The 17821-nt window shown below is 38.7% G+C and overlaps 1 protein-coding gene across 4 annotated transcripts in view; it reads right to left on the minus strand.

Annotated features, from left to right (window-relative positions):
- Positions 1 to 11816: 11816 nt before the first annotated feature.
- LOC135253525 (V-type proton ATPase subunit H) overlaps positions 11817 to 17821 on the minus strand; it is a 58867-nt gene continuing 52862 nt past the window's right edge. For all 4 annotated transcript variants that reach the window (XM_064332904.1, XM_064332902.1, XM_064332903.1 and 1 more), the window contains one exon: positions 11817 to 12124. In XM_064332904.1, the coding sequence (XP_064188974.1) occupies positions 12061 to 12124 (64 nt within the window). In that variant the 3' untranslated portion in view covers positions 11817 to 12060. The remainder of the gene's footprint in view (positions 12125 to 17821) is intronic.

Genomic DNA, 17821 nt, shown 5'->3' on the forward strand with positions numbered 1-17821 from the left:
ACTCTCAAATGTACATTTGTCTATGCACTGCAACCATACTATAATATCCCCCTATCTACGTAGTTGAGGATGGACTGCTCTTACTGACGCAGTCTGATCACGTCCTGCTTGACATTCTAAGTCACTTGAGGAAGAGTTGCTCTTCTGTTTTTCCTTACATATCGCACTAATGGTTGAGCATCACGATCATCGAATGTATGGTTTCATCCCCAATTTCTGACCCTATTTACTGAAGTCTTTCCCATTGATCTAAATACAAATGTCACTTTAGTCTCTATTCCCATTGAATCAGTTTTTTTGACTGAAGCTTCTGCCATCCATGCCCCAATAATGAACCCTCTTTGAAATTCACTTAGATCTTTTCCTCTTGATCCAAAATCAAGGTAAGCTGGGCCTGTTCAGCATTTTTATACATGTCATAGAACATGATTGGATGTTAATTGTTTAATTGTGTCATGCAGTGCACCTGTACGGAAACATTTGCATATGTTATGTATCTCTACTGACGTTTTTCTTTAATTTGTCACCCATCTATATGAATAGTTATATTTTAGATGTTCCATTACTCTAGTCTTACAGCTATGCAGTGTGTTCAGTTGATGTGTCAAAAAGAACTAGTGGGGGGAAAAATCAGATAATCTGAACACCAGAAAACAATACGAAAAAGGGTTGGTATACATTTTAGCCTGCATTATTTAATTCAACCATTCTTCCTGTTGAAAAGATTGATAGTTTCCAGATGTCTTTTGGAATTGCAGTTAACGGCCCTGGAAACAGGTCTCACTCATCTCCTGGCCAAGTACCTCTGCAGCCTCCTCGGTCATTAAAAATCTTTGCTATCAATCAGGTCTTGTCCTTCTATTGCAGTAGTAACCAACCCTGTTTCTGGAGATCAACCATCCTGTAAATTTTCACTCTAACGCTAACAAAATACACCTCATTCAACAGCTAGAGATCTTGTTGAGCTTCTAATTAGAGTCTCGTGCGTGACATTCAAGGTAAAATTAAAACCTACAGGATGATAAATCTTCAGGAACAGGGTTGGTTACCATTGTTCTATTGTACAGTGCCTTCGGAAAGTATTCAGACCCCTTCACTTTTTCCACAATTTGTTACGTTACAGCCTTATTCTAAAATTGATTACATTCATTTTAATTCTCATAAATCTACACGCAATACCCCATAATGACAAAACTAAAACAGGTTTTTAGAAATTTATTAAAAATAAAAAACTGAAATATCACATTTACATAAGTATTCAGACCCTTTGCTATGACACTCACAATTGAGCTCAGGTGCATCATGTTTCGATTGATCATACTTGAGATTTTTCTACAACTTGATTGGAGTCCACCTGTGGTAAATTCAATTGATTGGACATGATTTGGAAAGGCACACACCTGTCTATATAAGGTCCCACAGTTGACAGTGCATGTCAGAGCAAAAACCAAACCATGAAGTCAGAGGAATAGTCTGTAGACCTCTGAGACAGGATTGTGTCGATGTACATATCTGGGGGAGGGTACAAAAAGATTTCTGCAGCATTGAAGGTCCCGAAGAACACAATGGCCTCCACCACTCTTAAATGGAAGAAGTTTGGAACTAACTGGACTTTTTCTAGAGTTGGCTGAGTAATCGGGGGAGGAAGGCCTTGGTCAGGGTGGTGACCAAGTGCTCAATAGCCAATCTGACAGAGCTCCAGAATTCCTCTATAGAGATGGGAGAAATTTCCAGAAGAACAACCGTCTCTGCAGCACTCCACCAATCAGGCCTTTATGGTAGAGTGGCCAGACGGCAGCCACTCCTCAGTAAAAGGCACATGACAGCCCGCTTGAAGTTTGCCAAAAGGTACCCGAAGGACTCTCTGACAATGAGAAACAAGATTCTCTGGTTTGATGAAACCAAGATCGAACTCTTTGGCCACAATGCCAAGCGTCACATCTGAAGGAAACCAGGCACTGCTCATCACCTGGCCAATGCCATCCCTACGGTGAAGCCTGGTGGTGGCAGCATCATGCTGTGGGGATGATTTTCAGCGGCAGAAACTGGGAGACTAGTCAGTATTGAGGGAAAGGTGAATGGAGCAAAGTACAGAGATCCTTGATGAAAACCTGCGCCAGAGTGCTCAGGACCTCAGACTGGGGCGAAGGTTCATCTTCCAACAGGACAACGACGCTAAGCACACAGCTAAGACAACGCAGGAGTGGCTTCAGGACAAGTCTGTGAATGTCCTTGAGTGGCCCAGCCAGAGCCTCAACTTGAACCCGATCGAACATCTCTGGAGAGACCTGAAAATAGCTGCGCAGCAATGCTCCTCATCCAACCTGACAGAGCTTGAGAGGATCTGCAGAGAAGAATGGGAGAAATACCCCAAATGCAGGTGTGCCAAGCTGAGGCTGTAATCGCTGCCAAAGGTGCCTCAGCAAAGAGTAGAGTCTGAATACTTATGTAAATGTGATTCCAGTTTTTTATTTTTAATAAATTTGCAATAAAGTCTCAACCTGTTTTTGCTTTGTCATTATGGGGTATTGTGTGTAAATTTATGAGAATAAAAATGAATTTAATCCATTTTATAATAAGGCTGTAACGTAACAAAATGTAAAAAAAGTGAAGGGGTCTGAATACTTTCCGAAGGCACTGTAAGTAGGACAATGTTTTCCCCAGTAAAGTCCTGTATTTTTGTGTACAATGCAACAATAAAAGGGGTTAGATCTTTCTCTCTCACACACACACATACAGATTATACACAAATTAACAAACATTTTGTGATGCTACTGTGATCCCATCTTTCTCTGTAGATCTCTCTGCTTTCATCAACAAAAAAAAGAGGAAGAAGGAAAACGGGTCATGGTTATCTCTTATTTGAAGAGCACACAATATCCAGATTTTTTTTTTTGCTTGTTTCTTTCCTCCAGCAATCAGTTGCAAAACCCTTTCAGTGTGGATAATACCTGATCCCACTCAAAAGCAAGACTAGCTCAGTCATTTTCTCATCCTCCAATTTGAAACAAAGGATTGTCAAAGGTGTGCGTAATTTTATGGAGCTACAACAAACATTAATGGAATGCCCTCCAGTCATTTAAAGGGAGCATTTGCATTCCTGTAGCATTACTTCAGGAGGAAATCTAATAAACCTTAGGCAGCTTATACAGTTTCTCAGCTCTCGATTGAACTTCTGAGTACATACCTAATCATTTCAAGGTATATATTCTAGATACAGGTGAAACCAGTCCAATGATGAAGGATGTACTTGTTGATGAACAGCTAACTTGAATGAGGAAGAGTAATCATTCAGCTTCAGATTTGACGGAGGTAAACTGTATTTTAAAATCTAAAACAATAAAATAAAAATAAAATTCCTTTAATCCTTTCATCATTTTTGCATGGAAGCTGAAGAAAGATTCTTATGTGGATCATCTGTCCTTTTGAAGCAATATAATCATGATTGTCAGTGTGAGGGAGATTCTTAAGATGGGGATGACACTGCACTGTACAATATACAGTGCGTGATTTCATCCATGCAAAAAAGCTTCCGAATACACAATCAATGTTTGTAGATGTACTAATTACACATAACATGCTAGATGTACTAATTACACCTAAAATGTTATTGAAAAAAGTGGTATCGCTTCATATCAGGAACAGTGCACGTTCATATTTTAGAATGTGATGCCCTGTAACATTTTAGAATTCAATGATCAGCCTTGCAGTTGTCTTTCAAAGGTTATATTCAAATATGAAAGTGCTTCAACACACTGAATTAGTCACCAGGCTAACAACGCCAGTCCACGTCCTATAATTACTATATTTTCATCAGTGTGTTAAGACTCTTTATAGATGCTAGTTTTGTTCTTTCCTGCAGACATTGTGTTCCATTTTTCTGACGTTACATTTATGACATTGATATTGTTAATGCCAGTTCTCATCATTGATTAAATAAAACAACTGATTAAATAATTAGCTTATAAATAACAGTTACACAAAAAAGCATTGTCTTATATTACGTGTTGTAATGGTAAATGGTAAATGGACTGCATTTATATAGCGCTTTTATCCAAAGCGCTTTACAATTGATGCCTCTCATTCGCCAGAGCAGTTAGGGGTTAGGTGTCTTGCTCAAGGACACTTCGACATGCCCAGGGCGGGGTTTGAACCGGCAACCCTCCGACTGCCAGACAATCGGTCTTACCTCCTGAGCTATGTCGCCCCGTGTAGTATATTACGACCTACATGAGTACTTGACAGGAGTACACACCATATGTTATAATACTATAGTTGCCTTTATTTGTGCAGTAATGGTTACAGTCAGTGAAACGCATGTCAAAGCATAATGAAAAACAACAGAACAATCCAGAATAGTACAAGCCCTCTGTACAGTAGGAAACAAATTTTGCCTTTGACACTCGTCTCCCTCAGGCAACATCTAAACCAGATGTTTTCCCATGATGCATAGTTTCCTACCTGCCATTCATGTACGTTTCTGTGCAGTATTAATGACAGAAATAACAATAATTCCTTTTTATGAAACAATGGAAAGGAGCATAATGTTAAGGGAGCATCAATGCTATTTAAAATGAGAAAAGTGCTCCAAAAAAAGGAAAAATTCTCAATGGAACCTGCACAATACACAAAACTTGGGATTCCAAGAACCCTGCATTCTCTCCAGGCCTGATGCCTTTGAATGCTCATCATCAAGTTTTAACCTTGCATTTAAAGTGCATATTCAGTAAATCTACATTATTCATAATGGGTCCTATTATGATGAAACACAATGTGAACAATTCTGTTTTTTCCTTCTGAAACAGAACTTTGGTAGAAATTTCACCACACCCTTTTAAATGTAGTCTTAATTTTGGGAGCCAGTTGCATGAATAGAATAAATCATGTGGAGTTACAAAGTTTTAATTAACAGAACACTGGAAATAATTACCAGATTGGAGGTAATCTTTAAACCACATGCCATACTCATTCAGGGAGAAACTTTGCCTGTCAGCTTAAACTTTAATCACATGTAAAATACCTGGAAGCTATCATTAAAGACAAGTTGGAATAATTTATTCAAAATAACAACATCCTAAAAGATCGCCCAAATGGTTTTCACAAGGGAAGGTCATGCCTGACAAAACTTTTGGCATACTTTGAGACAGCTAGCAAGTGTTTTGATTATAGCATGGCTTATGATATTAAAGATTTAGATTTCCAAAAAAACATTTGATAAGATACTACACGAGAGACTCATTATCAAAATGAAGACAGTAGGAATAACAGGAGGAATTTCAGAGTGGGTTTCGAACTAGCTACAGGGCAAAACACAGAGAGTAGTAGTAGGAGGGATCTTAACTGTGCAGGGCACTATGGGAAATAGAGTCCCACAAGGACAAGTTTTGGGACCACTGCTCTTTCTCATTTACATAAACTACCTGGACAGGAATATTGAAATTACATTAGTTAAATCTGCAGATTATACAAAACTGGGAGGTTATATTAGTAATCTAAGAAGATTTAAACAGAATCTGGAAATGGATGGAAACCTGGGAAATTAAATTTGGTGTAGCTAAATGTAAAGTTCTACATGTGGGAAATAAAAACCTAAGGCAGGATTACTTTATGGGAGGAACAAAATAACAATGTACTCAATTTGAAATAGTATTTGGAGTAATAGTTGATCAAAGCCTTTTAGGATCTAGGCACTGTGCTGTAGCAGTAAAAAAAAAAAGGCCAACAGGATGCTGGGATATATCTAGCCAAAAGTATTGAGCATAAATCCAAGGAAGTTATACTTATATACAAAACCATTACCAGATCACACAGAGTATTGTGTTCTGGGGGCCGTACTACAAGATATGGAGGCTCTGGAAAAGAAAAGCAACTAAAATGGTTCCTGATATAAAAGATAAAAGTTATGAGGAAAGACTTAAGATGCTTAATCTTCAGTCTTAGTATTCATAAAAGGGATTAACAAAGTGAAGTACAACACATTCTTCAGGTTGAGTTCTGCTAGTAGAGCGAGTACCTACAAGGTAAATTCCGCATAGACATTAGAAATGATTTTTACACACAGAGTAGTCAATGTGTGGAATAGCTTGCCAAGTCATAGTAGAGGCAGAAACTCAGAGGGTTTTCAAGACCAGGCTTGATACAGTGCTAGATAATATCTAGTTTGTTGGTAAACTATGAGCACTAGGTACCCTTTAGTGGTAGCAAAATGACAAGCATTGTTGGGCTGAATGGCTCGATCTAGTGATTATGTTATATGTTATGTTATGTCATGCCCTTGATTTATTATCATTTGGGCATAAATGACATCCATGTTGAAGTCACTTTGAATAACAAGCAGGAATGGCTAATGGAAAGGTGATTATGACTCTTGAGGGAAGTTAATTGAGAGAAGGGCCTTCTGGATCAATAGTTGGCAGCCTGAGGCCATCTGAAAATGGGGCTTGCGCTACAAGCACAAAGCAATTTCTCTTTCTTTCGCCTGAAGTGATCAGAATAGAGTACTCACAGGTTAAATTTTTCATGGTGATGTATCAGACAGTTGGCTTGGATTGATAGCAGCTGTGGGCAGTCAGTACAATAGGCACGAAATGATGAACTGATGTTTACGAGCAGGGATTACTTTGTGGTTTGTAAAAGAAACGCCTCATGCCATTACCTCCCCAGAGTGCAGAACACACAATGTAAATGTCACCAGGGCAAAATTGACAGTGCAATTCTGGAGGAAGTGGGGGTGAGGCCAATTGGAAATGGCTCCCTTTGTGTATGGGGAAGTGAGATTATTCACATGCAAATATAAAAGATAATACAGCAGCGTGTTTAATAATAATAACAACAACAATTATTATTATTATTGTTATTGTTGTTATTATTAGTAGTAGTAGTGTTCTATTGTAGATATGACTAATGTATATACAATATATGAAAAACAGATTCAAGTATCAAATATCAAATTAATATTAAAATGAACACTGCTTCTCTTCTCATGGCTAGTAATTGGTTGGTTATTAATCTAATAAAATCTACTTGTGGGATTACAGAATAATTCTGACTGTATGTACTGTAAAAACTGAATATACCCAAGTGTGGGTAGGAGAGATGATATGACTGGCAGGAACAGATGGTGAGGAGGAGGGGAGGTACGTGAATCACATACTGTAAATGACTGACTGGTTTAACGCCAAACACAAAAAGGTTTACCTCATCTGCTCTGAGGTTTTTCCTGTAAACTGAAGCACTATTTTAGGGGTGCTACATTCACCATAAGAACACCAAAGTACATAATTTGTGAGAATTTTTCACGGCCATATACATTATCTTCATCATCTGGTTGTTTTATGCAGAATATTTACAGTCGAGAGTCTATTCTCATATTGGCCTGTTCTTAGGAAAAATTGAATCAAAAGGGGCAGGATATACAGAACAAAGTGTTTGATTCCTGAGATGGCACCAAGAGGAGAGCATGGGTTCATCTGGGGAGAATGCTGAGAGATCAGGTGCAGGAGGTGGTATAAGGAATTACGGCAGCTGGGTACTCAAAGATCCTACAGAAGTCAACAGCTACTGTCCTTGCAGAATACCACACAGGCATCTGCACTGAGAAAGGAAGGGGTGGGAAGGGCTGAGGAGGGGGAAGAAGGCAGAGTATAGTTTGTATAGATCAACAGCTGTGCCGTAGAATCCTTCGCCCGGAAGAAGGATATTTTATCCGACACTATGAAGGATGAGAACTTTGGAGAGGAGACACTGGCAGGGGGCAGATCAGTGGATGTAGTAGTAACAGTAGAATGATCAGCACCTGGACCAGTAGTGGCCTTTCACAATTGAATAAAAAAGGAGCACAATGCAGAGGATTCGGTTACGGATAATTAAATACAAGTGATATTTGAATCCTAGTGAAATAATGAGATACATTCCGGCGAAAGGCATAAGATTATGCAGGAGAGAACACAAAGAGAACACAGTAATCATAAAATCAATGACAGAAATGTGAAAGGAAACCTTTCAAAAAAACAAACTGAATCACAAATAATCTAACGAAAAAACGAAATAAAACAAATTACAGGGAGGGAGAAAATGAGACAATTATAAATGCCCTCTATTACAGAGAATCAGTAAATAATTGGGATCATCCATCTACATATACAATAGTCATTAAATACAAATGAATAACTTGTAATAATAACATTGATTTAAAAGTTTGATTTTTTTCAATAAATTATGGCATTAATTTATGATTTATAACTCCATAATAGGCATTGATCTAAATTGCCTAGACATTACAATTGATTATGTTACTGCATTTATTTGCATATTAAACAACTTAATCAATCACCTATTCAAAGCAATACTGTGTGTGCTTCGAATGGGAAAACAGAATCAACGATCTTATGTACTGTAATATGTACTGGGTTTTAGTACAGTATCAATTAAAAATAATACAATTTGGGTGAATACAGCATGGTGTGGAAGACATTACATGAAGATTAACTTGAAGTATAAACTCACACCCATGACTTAATGCATGGTCCTACATCTAAGGGTGAGATTATTTTCTGTCTATCTGTCCAAATGATTTACGATTTGGTGTGGTAACCGTCAATCAACTAGTATTTTGTTCTTTTTACTGTCTCTCCTTATTGTCATTGAGGAAATTTAAATTAGGATATTTGAAAGGAAATTATCTCAAAACTGACAAAACATCTGACAAGCTATTAATATTGGCCAGATGAGGACCAAAGGTGAAACTGAAGGAATTTATCACAAAATCTTTTCAAGGCTAAGTTGGGTTTGGAGATCATAAAATGTATTACTCATTACTGACAAATTACAAAACAACACTCCAAAATAAACACAAGCTAATACTTTGTTGTAGTAAGGTGTAGTAAGTAGTGAGTAATGACAGTGTACGAAGACACATACTTTGATTTTAAATTGTTCTTTGAGCATTTGAGGCTTACAGCCTTTGAGAACGGTCAGCACCAAATTTAAGTTTACAGCAATGGCATTTGTTTTTGTTAAAAAAGAAACAGATGTGAAAATGCACAACATCTATTTAAAGTTCAGTCATACATACTTGTGCATGTACTGTGATAGTAATATATTTAATTTATCAATTAAACATTTCCTGGCATGCACTCTTGAATTTATATTATTTAGCCAATTAAGTAAAACGTTCGGAAATGCAAATTTTGAATAATTCTAGTTTGAGACAGTGCGCTTGAGCATCAGGTCCAGCCAGGAGCTGATCAATGGCTGCCAATTTGCCTACCTCTGTTTGTTTATTTTTCACCCTGTCCACATCTGACAATGCTGAAAAGACAAGGCAGAAATTGCAAGTTGTTGAAATACTTATGTGATTACCTCCTGCCACATAATGACCTGTGCAGTACTGCATCTTAAAGGGAGAATTCTGAGATGCACATTCTCCTTCCCTATGAAGTGCTCACAAACACATAGTCTGCTGTCAAAGCATGATGCACATCACCTTAAACTGGCAGTATGTAAGTTTTTAGAACACTTTTTTCATGTTTGGTTTCCTTCACATACCAACAGATATCAATAATTGATAACCCCCCCCCCCCTGCGCCAGGCTCTGAAATCTTCCACTCTAATTTTATTTTCATAGCGCCTGAATCTTAACAACCAATCAGGACAGCTCTCTGCAAGGAAACCAATCAGGACAGCTTTATGCCAGTAAATCATGTTCAGCACTGTCAGAACAGAGATACCACAGAGATGGAGCTATTGCTAGCTAGTTGGTCCCCTGAACACAAAACAAGAATGGCAGAGAAACTTTTCTACCAAAACAACCAGTTCTGCCTTGGACTACAATGGTGCATATTGATTAAAAAATAAAATAACAACTGTTGAAGAAAAGATTATGACCAAAAAGGAATTGAACCAAGTGGGTGACAAGAGCACAACTGAGTCTTTAAGTGGATATCCATGAGTTCCATTTCCACTGTGGTATAAATATTATGTGAGACAAAAGATTTTTTACCTTCATAATTGAGGAAATGGTTATGAAAATGACAGAAAATAACAATATCCACTATTGGGGCAATAATTAAGAAGTTTCAGACAACTGGAGCTATGAATAACCTGCCTGCAATAGGATGCAAGAGCATTCTACCCCCACGCACAGCGAGGAGGATGGTTTGAGAGGCAAAAGCTTCTCCAGTGATCACAGTTGGAGAATTGTAGAAGCTGATTGCATGCTGGGATCACCAAAGACAATTAAACACCGCCTCCATGCCAACACGCTATTTGGAAGACTTGCCAGAAGAAAGCCTCTGCTGTCATCAAGCCTCACACGAAAGTGCCTAGAGTCAGATAAACATCCTTGAAACTTAAAAAAGAAATAAAATAAAATAATAATAGTACTAATAATAATACAATTTTTTCAGGGTATTTAAAAATTTGTTTAAATACAGCAGCGTAGAGAGACGGGAAGAGACATTTGACAAGGGCCACACAGCTGGATTCAAACCCCCAGTATTGCAGCTCGTAAAGAGTGTGTGGACAGTGCTCTACAGGGTATGCCACCAAGACACCCCCAAACATCATAGTAACTTTTGATAGGAATCAGGTTCTATGGTCAGCTGCGACAAAAATAGAACTTTTTGTCAACAAACACCCCAGGTGGAATTGGCGTAAAAAGAAGCATGGCCATGGAGAAAAGAACCTAACCCCCATTGTGAAATATGGTGGTGGGGCTGTACTTTCAGACTCAGTGCTGTTATCTTGGCAAAGGGAAAGTGCACAAAGTAGTTAATGCAGGGGTGCCAATAATTGTGACACATATTTTCAGAATAAAAATGATTTTGTTAAAATATTTTTTTCCTCTGAGCAACGGCAACACAAAACTATTTAATAACACTTACCATAGAAAACATTTGATAAACAATAAAGTGCATGTTACTCAGCATTTTTTCAATATTAATTGAAGGTGTCAGTAATTCTGGAGGGCACCGTTTGTTTCTCAAATTTGGAAATGAAGGAATGTGAACATCTAATTGCAGGACATGCAATTTAATTGAAAGTGTTGTGATTGCATTATAAAGACAGGTTTTAAAGGTCATTCTCAGCATTCGTGCAGTAAGTGGTTCTTAATGAAATACTCTCCTTCAAGCATTTTGTCAGAGAAAACTTTTTCTTTATTCTCACCATTACCATAAGAGCACCTTCGCACACTGTGACCTGCGTTGTGAATATCTACCCGGATAATTGTTCAGGTTCTCTGCTTTTACTATCAAGTAGTACGATGCGTGATCAGGTTGGTTTGAATGTGGCTTTAACATCACGGTTGCTAATGCTGATAAACAAATTGTTTACAACAGCTTGGCATTGGCAGATATCTACATATTTGTGCTCCCACATAATAAAAATAAATAAATAAATAAACATACGCCAGATGACGGCTGAAACATTTGTGAAGTACCCTTAGCGCTGTGGCTGTAGTGTGCTCATTAATTTCAGCGCAGTGTGGAATTACTGCGAATATTCTTTGTGGGTTATGCTACCATAAACAAAACAGCGACAATAAAACCAACCAATAAACCCCGAGACCATTTACAAATATAAAGAACCATAGCTCATCCAAGACGGTTGCTCATAACTCTGCAGTGAGCTTGTCACTGACAACAATTTCTTTGCATAACAGTTCTCACCAAGTGCTGGGAAGCAACACTTTCAGAAAACCGTAGAACGGAACCCGGGGTCTTGACAGGAGCAAGCTAACAACAAAAAGTGTATTTATATCTGGAGCACATATACCAAGACACACTTGATGAAAAGAATGAGCCACTCATTAGGAATAAGTTAGTGGAATAATTTTATTGGAATGCCTACTTTTTCAGTCATTAAAGACATAAATATGTGCACAGCAACTATCACTGACATTTAGGGACAAATGACGATTGAGGATCGGATAACCGAGCAGGTTCTACCATCAGACAACAAGTGACTAAGCCTCAGGATCTACATATTAATTCTAGGGGAAAATGCAATTGGCATAGGGTGACTCAGACTGCAGGTTCCTTCTGTCCGCAAACACGAAGCTCAGCTCCTGGCAGCAACGGCTGGGGGCTGCTCTGATGACTGCAGCTGCTTGCCAAGGTACTCCCTGCGTTGGAAAAGAAAACATTGTAAATGTGATGTGGGAAAGAAAATCCACTATTCATGCATGCGCAAACACGCACTCTTTTATACACTACTGTCCCTCGAAGGTGTTTGCTTGAGGCATCTCCTGTGTAGTAATCATATACACACAATGCGGACTCAATTCAAAATGGAAAATGCCATTTCCTGCAATATGAAACATAATCTACTTGAGCTTATAATCTACCACCCTGTCTCCGTACCTCCCTCACTGACAGCCCTGAAGGCATCAGCCACCACATACTGAGCTTCATTGCCCTTTCCCAGCATTTCTGGCAATTCCCTACAGGCCAAGCTTTCTTCTTGATTGGAGAAAAACACTCCCCTCCCTGTATTAAACTTTGATCTCTCTCTCTTCTGCTTTTGATACTCAGCTCACTCAATTCTTCCACCTGCTCTTGCTGATTCAAGAACCTGCTAGCACAGTACCCCCTCTCTGCTGCTCTTCTGCCCTCAACTGCTACACCTGTCAGATTTCTAGAATGTTCCTCCGACCTCACCACCAGCTCACAGCTCACAGAGCTTGCTTGGGCTTTGAGACCTCCCGTTAGTTCCCTGCAGCTTCGTCTACATTTTCCATGTGCACGATGCACTGTTATTTCTCCAATTTCCCTTTTCCTGACCTTCACACTTCCTCCTAGATCTCGGTGTACGTTTCAGACACCTCTCATTGGAAAAAAAAATGCAGTAAATGACACTTTTCTAACACGCCATTCTTAGTTCCCTGTTCGGTCTTTGGCCTTGAGCAATGCGGTTCTGTCCAGGCCGGCCTTCCTTCTTATTGCCTGCGTCTGCTTCAGCTGATGCAGAGCTCTGCTCGCCCTCCCTCTCTCAACCCCCCCCCCCCATACAGTTGCTTACCACTGCATTATCCATCCTGCTCTTTATGGCCACACAGCCATCCCTTCGCTCACTCGCATGCCCAGATTAGCATCTGCGCTGATAGATTACCTTACAGTCATTTGACACTTTGTCACTAAATCCAATTTACTCTGTTCTCCAGCGTTTTAAGGCATGCATAATAAGGGTGTTTAGATGTGACATACAACCAGAGCAATACTTACTACTACTATGAATACCACAAACAATACTAACCATACTACTACTACTAACTCTAGTACTGAGGGACTTGAATGTGTGGGTAGACAAATTATAATGTTCTACAATGTTCAAAGGTTTGGGGAAACAAGTTTTTTATTGAAAGAGGCCAAGTATTAGATTATGGAGGACAAAAATAAATAAACAGATTATTAAATATAAACGCAAGAAAAATGTAAACAAAAAAAAAATGAGTACACAGAGATAAATTAATTGATAAAATCTGACATAAATGGGTATTTCTGTATATATTTATTTCTGTATTTATTAATTTCCAAATGTATTTATTTCTTGATTCATTTATTTTTTATTCATTTATTTCTATATTTACTCATTTCCTTACTTCTTTGTCCATATAATAATGAGGGGGCTTCCCTTTTACATTCAGACATAGCAATCAAGCACAGAGACAGATGCTGGCGTAGGCAAGTGCGGAAAGATTTCACGATGAACTATTCTCTCACCGACCCCAAAAAAGAGTTGCAATGTCACGGACAGACAAAACAGCAAATAAATAACTCTCTACAGCTTCCACAGGGAGTATGTGAGAGAGTCCAACCGATCTGCCGTGATATGGATTTTGGAGCAAAACATTCATGCAATGAGCTACTTCCTCCAGATAGCTGAACACTAGGGGCAACCTCTGTTACACAGCTAACTGGAGCAAACTGACAAAGCATCCACAAGAAAGAGTAAATAAACTGAACTAGCACTTTCAGCTATATTACCCAGTCTCAAATCTCTGGCTATCTCTTGCCACTAGGCTATAAGCATTAGCGTAGGGGAGTTTAGAGAAATAACTAAGACTAAATTTAGACTAAATTTTTCCTCTGAATTTGACATTAAGGCATACAGACCATGAAAGCAAAGACATTGAGTAAAATCAGGTGAAACCGAATACGTTAGCTAGTAGCTACTGTACAAAAGCAGCGGATGTGATTGTGTGACGGGTGACATGTGACATGCTGACGAGCCTCAGAACAACGTAAAACTCCAGTGCTACCTTGTCATCTTATGTTTAAAAGTATCAAAACTATATTTACCCTGAAATTGAAATTGAGCCATATTCATGACAGATCATGAATGCTATGCCATTAATAGTTTTTAATTTTGTTATTTTTGTTCGTCCATACTAGGCATGTTCTTGGTTATTTGTTTCCTCAAATCTAGGAGAGTATTTTCGAATGTACAGTAAAAATAATTTGTCCATTAAGCAATCGATTGCAAACTTACGCATGGAAAGCTTTTAGCCACACAGAATCCTAACTAGTACTGCTTTCAAATGGTAATTTGATTTGTGTGTACATAGCAGTCGTACGTAGAGTGGATCATGTGCGTCATGAAAGACATGATCTGGAAGCCTTTTAGCAATGTTCCTCCCTACTCCCTTGCAATTAATGGCCTGAGTGCCAGTTTGCAACATAATGCAGATAGCCTGAAGAGCTAAATGAAAATTTTGCATCTCCACTTGAGTTATCTGGAAACATTCCTGATTGCGTGATAATTTTTCATACTTCAATCAGTAATTGCAGAACCCATGCATGCACAGACACACCCACCCATGCACGCACGTGTACAGACAGGCACGCATACACACAAGCGCGTTGTTGTGTGAAGTGCTGTTGAGGTAATGTTACAGGGCCAACAGATAGGTCAGCAATTCATCCCTTGGATGAATCCACGGCGCCACCTTTTGAACCGTGGCAGGTTGCCGAGATCCACCACCGTCTGTGCTCGGCAAATTCAGCGAACCAAAAAGCAGTGATTAGCCTCACTGTGCAGCAAGAGGAGGGAGGACATGTCAACAGGAGCAAATAAAACCACAGTTCCAGACTTCAGCTGCTTTACAAACTGAGGACAACATCATAGTTCATCTGAGGACAGCGCATGCGCTCCTCTACATCCCAACCCCTGGCATGCACTCATTATGAAATATCAATAGACCCCATACAAGGAAAAGGTCATTATTTTCAATTCAGGAGATCTTTGAAATGAATGTTCATTAATATAAGAAACACTGCAACTGTTTTTTTTTCCCTCTTTTGAGTTTTATAACACTGCCACTGAGTGTTAAAGAGACACTATTTCCATAGGCAATAAGGCTTTTTTGGATATCAATATGAATCGATATCATAAATAAGCAGTTACTTTTGTATCAGTGTGAGTCAACATTCATCATTACAAGCCCCTTTCAACCTGCTAATAAATACTGGAGGGTACATTAACAAGGCCGGCTGTAAAAGCGAAACTGCCAATAGCAGTAACCCAGCACGTGTACTGTTCTGCGGCTGATTTCATTTGATTCATTATTCAGCAATATAAACACGGGAGAGTCATTGATATTTAATTTCTTGCCGGCCTACATCCGTTATCTTTTTGCTCAGAGAACAATTCACAAGTCATGCATGAAAATCCCATTAATGTTGCACAATTTGCCGAAGCTGCCATGAAGGGATTGGTATTTACAATATGCGTACTGAAACTGAAAGGTGCCTAACGTAGTGGGGTATCAACTGAAAAAGCACATAACTGAGGAGACTCATTATGCACTGCAATTACAGTATATGTTCCAAAAGCTAAAAGCTCTATGTATCACCAACCACAATATCTTCAGATTTAAAAGAAAAAAATGAATACAGAGTTTCTACATGAAGCATGTCACGTTTAAATGTGAAACTAATTCAACCAGAACGAACACACATTCGAACCGTAAAAAAAGTAGGGAAGGGGTAGCACAGCACTTTAAAACCTCTCATTAGCACCATGTCCATATCAGATGAAATGGTGAATGACAGAATCACACTGCTAAAGTAATCCGTGCTCAAACCGTAATGGAAAGTTCAGGCATGGATGAAAAGCCTTAGCAGCTTTAAGATGGTGTATTGACCTTCTCTCAGCCTGAAACGAGGAAGAAAATTTTTTACCTCCAATGTTGACAGAAAGATCAATTATTAAGAAACGACTAGATGCTATCCCTTCATTTCCCACACCGATGCTGCATGATATTTTTTTTTTTAACGGAGGGAAAAATTGGACAGCCCAAGTAAGGAAATAATCCCCTGTCAACAGGACAGCGGGTAACAGTTAAATATCACTGGAGATCCCTCTGCTGATGCGAAGTGCTATTCGCTCAGAACCAAACTGTAGATGCAATAGGCTGCAGAAAATACGGGGAAAAAACATATGCATTTCTCATCAAGAAGTTACTGTCTGAAACTTTTCTGAAAGCAATACTATGAACAACCGAACAGCAGCACGAACTTAACAGCGATTAGGATATCGAGCTCAAAACTAGAGAGACGGTGGGCGTAACGGCTCTGAATAATAAACATTCGGCTTAAAAGTGAAAATATAAATCAGTGACTTGGGCCACAGTGTTCCCGTTAGAGGAACTGGGCTTGCTGCTGCACTTTCACAGAAATGGATTTTTGCTGATGCCGACCAGATCATAAATATAATTTGTGCCAATATAATTTGAGAGTAGGTAGTCCAATGGAGAACAATAAATTTGAAAATCCTTGAGGCAAATGATATAGTAAGGAAGAGTGGCAGCCAGGGTACTGTAGGGAGCAGAGAAGTTCTATCAAATAATGAGAATGTGTTGTTCTCTCCGTGAGGGCACAGTCATTGTAGTTTACTATGTGCTACAGCACATCGTCTCATACAGCTATGATAGCCACCTCTAGCCTTCAACGAGTTTTTTGTATATTGCAGGTGTTGCAAACGGTAGCACAGTAGCTCTGATGCAAAACAATTTTCACTCAAGCTTGCTGAAAGCCTAGATGTTTTATGATGAAGCTCATGCTCGGCACAGTAATAAACTGTATGCCGTGCCAATTTCTGCCTTATTATAGAAAACATACACAATTGTATTAAACCTAAACACTACAGATATTGCCAATATCAATTCAGAATTTACAGGTTTGGCAAGTAACCACTGAGAATGTGGTAAGAAAACGAAGAGTGAGAAAAAAAGAAGACCTGTTAAATTACATTTCCAATGTGATAATGATATTATTAAATACTGATTTAGGTACAGTATACTTCCATAAGAACATTACTATTCATTTTAAATGGCTACCATGCAAGTTAACAGCTATGGTAACAGAGGTTATTTTGCTTGGATATATAGCTTTATATGTAATACATGTTTGTATCCTCAGATACAATGACATTTATCAGACATCAAGCAAAATGAGGAATTCATGTCATTTCCAGGTTTATATGCACCAGAAAATAGTGGGATGGTTAATATTATGAAAACTTTGCTTTCACACTGCATTGAGGACATGTGGAATGAAATACCATCTTGCCAATTTGTGCGGTTGGAGGGATGAACAGACACACCTGTACAATGCACCTGGCCTTAAGTAAACCCTTCTCTGGCATTCATTGCGATAACCACATTAATCCTGAGTCCTGACTCACTTAGCAAAGTAATTTCAGCTCAGAAAATCTGTTATTCCAGGTGGTCTTCCATGGACTGTTTCCATAAGTCTAAAAATGCATGGTCATGTCCAGGTTCCAAAAAAACTACCCAAAACTTTCATAAAAACGAATTAGA

Source organism: Anguilla rostrata, chromosome 4 (genome assembly GCF_018555375.3).
Source record: "Anguilla rostrata isolate EN2019 chromosome 4, ASM1855537v3, whole genome shotgun sequence".
NCBI classification, from domain to species: domain Eukaryota; kingdom Metazoa; phylum Chordata; class Actinopteri; order Anguilliformes; family Anguillidae; genus Anguilla; species Anguilla rostrata.